The sequence below is a fragment of the Silene latifolia genome, chromosome 10 (assembly GCF_048544455.1).
Source record: "Silene latifolia isolate original U9 population chromosome 10, ASM4854445v1, whole genome shotgun sequence".
Taxonomy (NCBI): Eukaryota; Viridiplantae; Streptophyta; class Magnoliopsida; order Caryophyllales; family Caryophyllaceae; genus Silene; species Silene latifolia.
Genome location: NC_133535.1, coordinates 143,655,722 through 143,667,101, shown reverse-complemented (window position 1 = coordinate 143,667,101; position 11,380 = coordinate 143,655,722). Strand labels below are relative to the sequence as shown.

Genomic DNA, 11,380 nt, shown 5'->3' with positions numbered 1-11,380 from the left:
CCGAAACAGGAAAAATGTTAACAAAATTTTCATAAACTTTGAAGTATAAGACAAAATATGGTGTTAATTGTGTATGATAATGAATTAGTGAATGTATTATTAAAACTAGAGAGAGAAGTGAATTAATTAGTGTTAAGTGTATTTTTTGCTTTCAATCTCAACCTTCCACCATGCATGATCCAAGGGTTGTGGGAGGGACTTATGGACTCAAAAAAAAAAGGGACTTAGAAGAACTTTGCTATATATATATATATATATATATATATACTTACAAGGAGTTAAATTTACATGAACTAATCAGCATTCCCTAACTTCAACAAAAAATTTACTAATAAGCTGATCTAAACTCTGAGTATCATGCATTTCTATTTTCTAAGACGTATTTGCCCAACATGTCCCTTACCTCGTCTATATCTACACTTGAGTACTGTTGAATCTCTTGTGACGGGTTGATTACATACTGCGGAAAAAACAAAGACGAGACATTATTCTAACAACATCAAATACTGCATAGCAACATCATGGTATAGCAGCAAGCAAGACAACATCAGCTCTAATTTAAAAAAAAAGTAATAAACACATTATTAAATTACTAACCTTTTCTGGAATAAGGATATATCTTCGCCTAATAATCTCCAACATGAACCGACAAACGTAGTATCCACATTGTATGATATCCGGCTGGCGAGGGGCCTATTATTACATAAAAACAAACAGACGAGAGAAGGCTCAAATCAGAATCTTGAACTTTAGGTATTGTATTAGTATTAAACACAGATTTTTGCACTTAATGTATTGTATTTGAGCACGTACCCCTGTTATCGTAATAAAATCAGGGCCATCATCAGAATCTTTCGTGGGTTGATCCTGCTCGTTAGCTCTTCTCTTCTCAAAGGCCCTTTTTTTTTAGAAAAAAAAAGGAGGCAGACACTCATTTTTTTAGGGGCAAAAATGAGCTTTTTGCTATAAATAAAAATTGAAACTTAATGTTATTATAAATAAATCAGTATTATAAACTTACTTATTAATCAAGCGCTTAAAAGTCTCGCTTGGTGGATTATGTATAGAGTCCAACCAAAAAACTTTCTTCTTTGTCGGCATGATGGCTGCTAGCACCCAATGAGTCCTACATCAAAAGACATCATCATTATTAACAAGTACATATATTAGTTAATTATGAAAATGCAATTGTAGGGGGAAACGTAATATTAATTTGTTTATTACCCTTTTTCATTATAAGCGGCAAAAATCAGCTTCTTGGTTGTCGCCAATTGCTGAGCAATATAATCTACCCGATCTTCGAACGAGAATTCCAAAATAAATAAAGATAAAACATAGGGGCACAGGAATCCGTATTGATCAACTGGAATCTTCTTCTCGGGGATCACTCTCAATTTCAATATCCTACATTATTACGGTATTAATTCCGGTATTTAATTAAAACACTATCTAGTAGTCAGAATATTAGAATATGAAATTATTTATTAAGAAACTTACTTCATCCAAACAAATAGGTGTTGGACATCAATCTGGTCTAGGCCAGCCCAAATGGCTAGCATATCCCATGACATAAGTGCTTCGCGCTCAATCCCTAGAATATCCTCCTCGAGCGGAATAATTATCAATTGCTCGGTTGCTATGCGACGGCAAGCCTCCTCATGCAGTTTCCTCATCGTCACCGTTCTTACTTTTTGCATGTAATCCTTCCCAGTATATTGTGTGGAGTTTAAACTCCTAACTTCTTTCAGGTCGGGGAAATAATGATTCTTTGATTTTGTGCTACTACCACCAGCCTACACATGTAGATAATTAAAATAATAAAAAATCCAAAGGTAACATATCCTAGTTGGAGTAATAAAAATAAAAGCGTACTTAACTAAATACCTCGTCAACCTGCTCTTTCAATGATGAGGTAGTAGTAGCAGTATGATTTGGGGACTTAGGCTTATCGGTCTTTTTGTCCCCTACACAAAATTACCATGCATGCTTTTTAGAAATACAGACAAAATATAAGGGAGCGAGGTTTTTAAAAAAATGGAGACGTTAATTAAATACCTCATCAAGTTGTTGTCTGGACGAGGTAGTTGGTATGTCCGGGGACTTAGGCTTATCCGCCTTAGCCGGCTTTTCTGTTCCCTACATACAAAAAATTTCCATGCTTTTTAGAAATACAGACAAAATATAAGGGAGCGAGGTTTTTAAAAAAATGGAGAAGTTAATTAAATACCTCATCAAGTTGTTGTCTGGACGAGGTAGTTGGCATGTCCGGGGATTTAGGCTTATCCGCCAAAGCCGACTTTTTTGTTCCCTACAAAAAAAAAATAACATATAAATTTAACATATAAAAACATTCAACAATTAAAAATGTAACATATATATAAAGGTATTTCTTCTAACCCCAATCGCTTTACCGCCGAGGCGGAGACGACCGAGCCAAGTAGATGTGAGTTTCAGACCATTGGATGAAACTCCCAACCGCATCTCCCAGAATGGTAATGTCGTCACGAATCGGGACAGCGGTTGAAAGTTTTCATGGCCTGGAAAGACCGTAGTTATCTCTACTTTTCTATGATTCGGCAAAAGTTTTTCGCCATGAACTACTACGATTTCGCTGCCGATTTGGTGTGCATTTCTACGAGACCCGCCAACACGCACATTTGGATTTTCGAATTTAGGGTCGGGAAGAATAACTACTACCCTCTTGTTTACGGCTGAAGAATATACACATACATTATTATATCCCAAAATTTAATAGAATTCATATAAATTTAACTAATTAAACACTTCATGTATGCATACCTTATCGAAAACAGGAACCGACTTGAAGGGGATGTATCTTTGTTTTCCATCACCGTCTTCTCAAGTTGCATCTCCTTTTCGGACCCATTATTTACCTAATAAAATTAACCAATGGCACGATGTCAGAAGTTATAGCATTAGAGTGGCGGGGAACACACCCCGATCTTACCCCAAAAAAAAAAAAAAGAAAAGTAAAATAAGGAAGTATTAGGTGGTACCTGATCGGCTTTAGTTGTTACAGCTTCAGAAGCATTAGGTACCTGATCTTTCTGAATCTCGTTGACCGATACTTCTTTCTCATGTATTGCCAAGGTAGTAGCGGCATCCTGACCAATCTGTTGTACCTTATTACCCCCTTTGTAAATGACATCCTCCATCATCTTCACTTCTTCTTCGGAAAGCTTGCCTCCAGCATTCAACTTTAGTAGTACGGATGCCATTAATCAAGTGCGTGCCAAGAATGTAATGTTTCAGCAATTTTTATCCCAACAATAACATGTGAATTGAACTTAAATGAAAATAGTAGAATAAATGGTACCATGTCAGCCTTCTCAGACTTAGTCTTCCTTTTCTTCTTTATCGGGGCAGTTGTCCCATAATATTTCGTTACTCCAACCTGTAACGGGACGCCCCTCAAACGACCTGGATGTTCGGGTCGGCCGATCGCTCTAGCAAGAACGTCATTACGACCACTGGGAGTGAATTTCCCTTCTTCTACCTCTTTTAATACGTTGTCCTATAATATATTAAATAAACTTCAAATTATATTTGTGACTAAAATAATAAAGTTAGTAATGAACTCGTCTTAATAAAATAATGCTTACTATGTTGGCCAACACTTCCTCATCATATTTGTCACGCGACGACCGGGATCCTTTAGGCGTGTGCCCTTCTTTATAAGTTACATGCCGATCCAAGTTGGTCACTCCCTTTGCCACCTACACATTAACATGGTAATATTTATACATGTAAATGTGTATCAATGCAAGTCCAAGTGTGATTAAAAAAATAAAGTCTCACAGGCCGGGGAATAATGCATGCTACTTACGAGGTTCTCTTCTATCTTTCTGTAACCGCCTCGAGAACCATACCATTTCCCCTTCTTGCATGAAATGTTAGCACGATTTCTTCTGCTAACGGCCTTCAAATAATTATATAAAAAGATTATATAAAGGACTCATTAATTAAAAAAATGATAGGTAAATCGTTAAAAGGCGAGGATATTTAACCTGAAACTTCTCAGTAGTTCTCATCTCTTTGAAAAGATCCCATTGTTCCGATCGATGGTGGGACACTTGTTTGCCGGTGGGCTCTTACGCATCTCCCCGTTGCCTTGTCCACATACAACCAATCCCTAGCAACGTCACACCTCCACCGCTTTGTGGACATCCCCGCCTTATGCATTAAATACTTATCATGGCTTTCATCGGGTATAATAAAGCCTTCCTTTACACGAGCCAAGTATAACTCCACCAATTTTGGTTTCAAAGTTCTAACATCATCTAAATGGATAGGCACAAACTGTCTTGTGCAACATCCAATCCAACTGGATAAAAAAAACCCGCATTTGGACCAGTAGGGAAACCCTTCGAGCTCCATGTTATTTCCATCGGTTCTTTAGCGGCTATAGCTGCAAGGGCTCTCGGGCACTTCGTAGCACCCCTCTCACCAGGCTTATTATCCCCAGGCTTATTATTCTTTTGACTTCTTTTCCGTTTTTCACCCATGATAATCCTAAAACCCAAATATGAATGATATAGGAAATGAACAACTTAACAACGTACATGCAGAGTATTATCTAAAACCCTAAACCCTAATAGGAATGAAAATTTAAAACAATAGATTGAGCTTCTAAAATCCTAAACCCTAATAAGAGGAGTTAAGTAGATGATGCGGGATGATAAAGATAACAAAGAAGACGAAAAACAAACAGATGCATGAAAAAGAAAAAAGATGACCGTCTTAAAACCCTAATGACGAAACACAAAACTAAAGTGAACATACCTGATGATGATAAAGAGAACGAGCAGGATGATAAGGGAAGGCAACGGAAATCAAGGCGTCGAAATCGGGCGGCGGCGGCGACGAGAATGTATAAAGCGAGGAAGAGAGAAGAATAAACTCAGGATACCAACGGTTGAACTGGTGTTGTGTGTGTTTGTGTATGGTATGTTGTATGTGTTTGTAAATTAGTTTTTTATTAAGACAAACTATTGACAACGGGTTCTAAAAGCAAAACCGTTGTTATATGTTAATAACAACGGGTCAATAAAAGTCAACCGTTGTCAAAACTTTATTACAACGGTTAAAATATACCCGTTGTAATATATTGTCACCAAATTTGCGCCAAAATGAAATATGTCAAGAAAATCAATGACAACGGGTAGGGGTACTACAACCGTTGTTGAAAGTATTAACAACGGGTAATTTAAATATAACCGTTGTTATTGTTGAACTTTTTTTTTTTTTAAAATTACTGTAATTCCATTACAGTCCAAACTGTAACAATACATACTCGTAATGTAATGCAGAAGCACCATATACTGCAACATTATTCAAACAATTTCAACACCAAGATCCACATCTAATAATAAGATCAAGAAAATAAGACAATACCAAAGATGCATGCATACCGCATATCTAAGCTACAGGATTTACCATGCCATGCAAATTTGGGAATTTTTATTTAACAATGACCATTATTGATTTACCAATAAATTAAACCATCAAATTATTGGTCCGAAAATGACTCAAAATGTTGGTCGTCCATATCATCGTGTCCGATGAACTATCTCGGGATCGGGGACGTTTCTTGGATGTCATAGTTTCTTCGTTAACCCAAATACCTTCACCATGGTCATCACGCATATAGATGCTTTCAGTGTCCTCATGATCAGTGTCAACATCGTCGAAATAAGATACAGTGGTAGAGTGATCCATTCCCTCAAAAACGACATCCCGATCATCACCATTATCGGATGGACTACTCCTTCTACTCCTTATAGACAGACAAATGACCACTTCTTATCCATAGGATCGGTGACATAGAACACTTGTTTAGCTTGGGATGCCATTATGAAAGGATCATCCTTATTATTGCCAACCTTACCCAGATTGACCAACGTAAATCCCATCTTATCCTTTCGGACACAATGGATGTTGTTATCAACCCAGTTACATCGAAACAAAGGCATTGTGAAATCAATGTAATCTAGTACCAATATTTCTTGAATAACACCATAATAAAGGCATTTTCCCCAAATAGGCTTTTTATCTTTTGAAGTAGCAAAGTGCATTGCCTCAAATTCAGAACTCACACCACTATTTTGCATTGTGCTCAACTCATCTTGCTCGCGGGTGTAAAAAGTATATCCATTAATGGCAAAACTGTTGTAAAATGTGACCCTGACATTTGGACCTAAACCAAGACGTAGTAACCTAGGAGAGATGTCATCACCAGTTTGATATGTACACTCTAAGACAATATTCCTAAACCACTCTCCAAACGTCTTCGTATGCTCGTTCGCAATCCATTTCTCGATCTTGTTTGGGTGATCGTATTTGAGCTCATCTTTGTGTTGTTGAATATAAGGTTGCACCTCATCTTCGTTGTTTAGCACATACATGTGTGCTAAATGCAACATTTCACGTGTCACAATTTTTTCAACCCGGCCCCTAATACCTTTTCCGGTCATCCAGTCACTATGACGATTCTTATGAACGCCAATCAACTCCTCAGGGGAGAGATGAGCGTAACAATATGAAAGAGCTTCGTCTAAAATAGCGCGTTCAGCAATACAACCTTCCGGACGATACCGATTAGATGTATAGTCCTTGTAGACTTTCATCAATCTTTCGAAAGGATACTGGTATCTCAAGTACACGGGCCCAAGGTACAAAATCTCCCTAACCAAGTGAATGGTCAGATGAATCATGATAGTGAAGAAAGAGGGTGGAAAATACATTTCCAACTGACAAAGAGAGGTTACAACGAGGTCCTGCAATGAATCAGCGTCATCGGGATCGATGACTTTCTCGCATATGGACTGGAAGAAGAGACATAATCTAGTTATAGCATATCTTACCTTTTCAGGTAAAATGGAACGAATAGCCACAGGTAGTAATTGTTGCATCAAAGTGTGACAATAATGTGAGTTTAACCCGGTGAGTTTTAGGTCTTGCATCGACACTAGGCTTTTGATGTTCGACGAATAACCATGTGGCACTTTAATTCCATTCAAGCATGCACAAAACTCTTTTTTCTCATTCCGTGAAAGGGTATAAGTCTCTTTGGCGGTAAAAATGTACGATTACCTCTCTTCTGTGGTGCCAACTCTAGCCTAATACCCATCATTTTCATATCTTCCCTAGCTGCGGCGTTATCCTTTGTTTTACGAGGAACATTCAGAAGGGTATTGATAATATTATCACAGACATTTTTCTCAATGTGCATGAAATCGAGGCAATGCTCGACCTCCAGTCGGCCAATATGGAAGTTTATCAAAAAATATGGATCTTTTCTTATACCCACGAGTAGACAATTTAGAGCCGCTCTTCTTCCCATAATCTATCTCAATATGCTTTACTTTCTGATAAACTTCATGCCCACTCAAAATTCTAGGAGGTTGACGAAGTTCTTGTCTTCCATTGAATGCTTTTCGCATCCTGCGATAACAATGGTCATGATACAAGAACCTCCTATTTCCCATATACACATACTTACGAGAAGACTTCAAGTATTCGGACTCGATATCCTCCCCACACAATGGACAAGCCTCTTTCCCATGAACTGTGTGCCCAGAAAGGTCGCCATAAGCGGATAGTCAGTTATTGTACACAATAACATCGCTCTCAAATTGAAAGTTTCGTTCTTATATGCATCAAATACTTCTATCCCACTATCCCACAACAATCGCAAATCATCTAGAAGAGGTTCCAAATATACATCTATATCATTTCCAGGTTGTTTAGGGCCGGAAATTAACAACGACAACATCAAATACTTTCTTTTCATGCACACATATGGAGGTAAGTTATAAATAGCCAACACTACTGGCCAAGTACTATGTTGGCTACTCATGTTTCCGTGTGGGTTCATTCCATCAGTGGACAGCGCTAGACGTAAGTTTCTAGGTTCATTGCCGAACTCGGGATACTTAGCGTCGAACGATTTCCATTGCATACCATCTGCCGGGTGTCTTAGCTTTCCATCATTTATTCTTCCTGTTTCATGTCAAGTTAACATTTTTGAATCATCGGGATTCGCATAAATCCTTATGACTCTTGGTATCAATGGAAAATACCACAACACCTTAGCCGAGATTCCTTCCTTATCCTTATAACGCCACTCCAAACATTTAGGGCAATTGGTTAAGTTTTGATATAATTTCCGATACAATATGCAATCATTTGGACATGCATGTATTTTCTCATATTTCATACCCACTCCTCTTATTAGTTTTTTCGCCTCATATGTCTTAACAGGTAGAACATTACCATCAGAAAGCAACTCCTTTATCAAGGCTAAAAAACTAGTGAAACACGTGTCACTCACCCCATTTGCCCCCTTGATATTATACAACTTCACCACAGCCGACATTTTTGTGAACTTACAACCAGGATACAGAGGTGCTTCAGACTCACACAACTTCTCATACATGTTGTTAAGGTCATCCCAATTACTAGTGTCATCACCTACATCTTCAAAAGCAATCGACTCATCATCATTCTCTTCATTATCTATAGACCCAACATTCAACTTCTCTACTTCCAACTCTTCCAACTCAAAAACTCGGCAAACTCGGGATCATCGATTAGCCTTTCGTGTACCTCAACATCATCTTCTTCAAAGTTATTCTCTTCCTCTAATGATTCCCCATGAAAAATCCAACGTGTATAGGATCGACTAAATCTCCACTTTTCTAGGTGTATTTTAACGTCCGGAAAAGCCATATAGCTAATATTACCACATCTTTCACAAGGACATGCAATACTAGAAGAACCTTTCAAATTGTTCGAAACGAATTCATAAAATTCAGCTAAGCCATCCTTGTAGGTGCGGTCACTCATATTTGCATCAATCATCCAAGTTCGAGTCATTATTCTACATTCGTAATAATAGGCAACTAATTCAAAAAATACAATAATAAGCAAACAAATAAACGAAATTCAGAAAAGCAATTAAGCTAAATTATCAACAAATTAGATAATAACCCAAAAAATCCTATATCTATAAGCGTTGCTAAGAAACATATATATACCTGATTGATAAACACGATGAGGGAGAGAAGACGGTGACAACAGTGACGGAGATGAAGACAGAGAGACGATCAGGGAGGAATGGAGGATGATATAGTAGCAGTATTAGCTTGTGTTTGTGTTTTGTAGCGTATAGCAGAATAAAGCAATCTGTTGTTTTTAAGATTTTCATAACATTAATAACAACGGTTATTGAGTCTACTACCGTTGTTAAAAAGTATTAACAACGGGTTCTAAACTAACCGTTGTAATTACTTTTCACTAATTTTGCACCAAATTATTAACAACGGTTAAATTTTAACCGTTGTTATTAGTTTTTATATTAACAACGGTTTTGAAAGTATGACCCGTTGTTAAAACCAATAACAACGGTTAACAACACAGAACCGTTGTAATTAAGTTTGGTAAAATTCGCGGCATCAATTATACAACGTGTTTTGATGATTTTCGTGAATAAGCGTTGTTAAAGGGCCGTTGTAGTTGCCTGTATTTGTAGTAGTGCTGAGACGAATTAACTGTCAATTCGTAAATTGAATATAATATGTTATATTTAATAAATGTATATAATGTTAGCTTAAACGAATTAAGATGTTAATTCGTAATTAAATGTAATCAATTATATTTAATTAGCTAATTATAAATATACGATATTTATAGTTAAAGTATATATTATACGAGATTGTCATAATAAATTATTACAGACTAGTATTAATAAATCGACTGCAAGATGTTGTATGTAGACTTATTAATACGGAATAACATATATGACAATTTATAAATAATACACTTTATATACATTTTGTAAACTACCAAAATAAGAAGATTTTATCTCATTATTTTGGTAGGTGGAAAAACCGAAAATAAGAGAATAATTCCACTTATTTTTCGGTTGGTCAAAACCGAAAAAGGAAGAAATATCTTCCCTTATTTCCTCTCCCTATTTCGGTTATAATAGGGAGAGAGGGAGATCATTATGGCTTATCCTTTTAACCTAATTTTGACCTAGCATTCTCTCATCAAAGAAAAACACAAAAAACCTAAAATTAATCAGTTAATTTGGGGATCTCATTCTAGCAATTTGAGGGGCATTTCTCGAAGCATCTTGGGTGCAACGATTAGGCGAATATCATTGCGATATTGTTCTTAGGCCGATTTTGCTAGGACCAAAGGTTGATTCTTAATCCTATACTATTTTGTTTAGGCAATTTCTTTTATGACTAGTTTCACAATCATAATTTCGTTATAATCCTTATTATCTTAAAGGAAGTATACCGATATTTCCCACAAATATTTGTTCAAAATGATGTGAATATAACTTTATGTAATTTTTAATTTTGTATGTATAATGTGTGATATTTATCTATCAAACATATAGAGTTCAAACTCAACTTATTCAAATGTTTTGAGCGTGTCTTGCATGTATTAATGTATTATGTGTCAAACATATCTATTCTATAAGAATTGCATCTTTTGTATTTTAAAACAACTATATATAAATGATGTTTTAGAGTTTACCTGTAAATAAAATAGGTTAAACTTTCTCAAATACTCTGAGGTTTAACTTCAAAGTATTTAAAAGATAACATATAAAATATTTACCTAATGGTAATATTTAGCTAGTCATGATCAATATTTATACTTGACGTATATATATTTTAATTGAAGATATTAAAGTAAAATGTAACGTTTTTTCTATTTTTTCATGTCGTTTATAGTACAGTATATATTATTTAATAATAATTACTTTTGTTTTGATTATTCAAATGCATTCGCGATCACTGTGTATATACATACTCGTTATCACACTATTTAAACCTATCAAAATCTCATATGTATTCAATTTCTCGCAATATTTTTTTTTTCATTCTCATATAAAATCTTATCTCTTAGTAGTTTTCTTTAAGTTACGTTTTTAAGAAATACGACTCTTCCAAATATATTTTTCTTTATATTTAATGGTCTAAGTTTTATAACGTTTTCAAAATATCTTTGTACGTAAACATAAAACATTATGAGACACTCACTTTAATCATCTCTACAAATAATTTTTTTTTCAATAAATACAATAATGAAAATTATACTCTATTTGAAGCATTTTTCGCAATGAACATAATTATTTACATTTTAGAATTTTTATCAAAATATTTTTGTAATAAATTTAGAATCAAATAACAAGGGTGACCTGTTCTTCATGGGAATAATCCATCGTATAGGTGCCCTGCAAATAACACTCCATCCTATCGATAATTCCAATTAAATCCATCCTATCCACCATTCTTCCTATAACACTCTTAGTAGACGGGCAACCTGAAGAACAGGTCAC

The 11,380-nt window shown here is 35.7% G+C and overlaps 1 protein-coding gene across 1 annotated transcript; it reads right to left on the bottom strand.

The window, feature by feature from the left end:
- Nucleotides 1-311: 311 nt before the first annotated feature.
- LOC141609269 (uncharacterized) lies at nt 312-1,747 on the bottom strand. The gene is made up of 6 exons (XM_074428387.1): nt 1,498-1,747; nt 1,225-1,404; nt 1,022-1,126; nt 814-898; nt 598-693; nt 312-460 (listed from the first exon to the last, which is right to left on the bottom strand). The coding sequence occupies exons 1-6, from the start codon at nt 1,695-1,697 to the stop codon at nt 356-358; spliced, it is 771 nt and encodes a 256-aa protein (XP_074284488.1). The 5' UTR covers nt 1,698-1,747; the 3' UTR covers nt 312-355.
- Between the last annotated feature and the right edge of the window lie 9,633 nt (nt 1,748-11,380).

Excerpts from the sequence above, each read along its gene's own strand:
- LOC141609269 (XM_074428387.1), bottom strand. The coding sequence starts at position 1,697 with ATGCAAAAAGTAAGAACGGTGACGATGAGGAAACTGCATGAGGAGGCT. Across the intron at positions 1,127-1,224 it reads GCCGCTTATAATGAAAAAGG|GACTCATTGGGTGCTAGCAG; the intron begins GTAATAAACAAA and ends CTTTTGATGTAG. Across the intron at positions 694-813 it reads ATTTTATTACGATAACAGGG|GCCCCTCGCCAGCCGGATAT; the intron begins GTACGTGCTCAA and ends ATGTAATAATAG.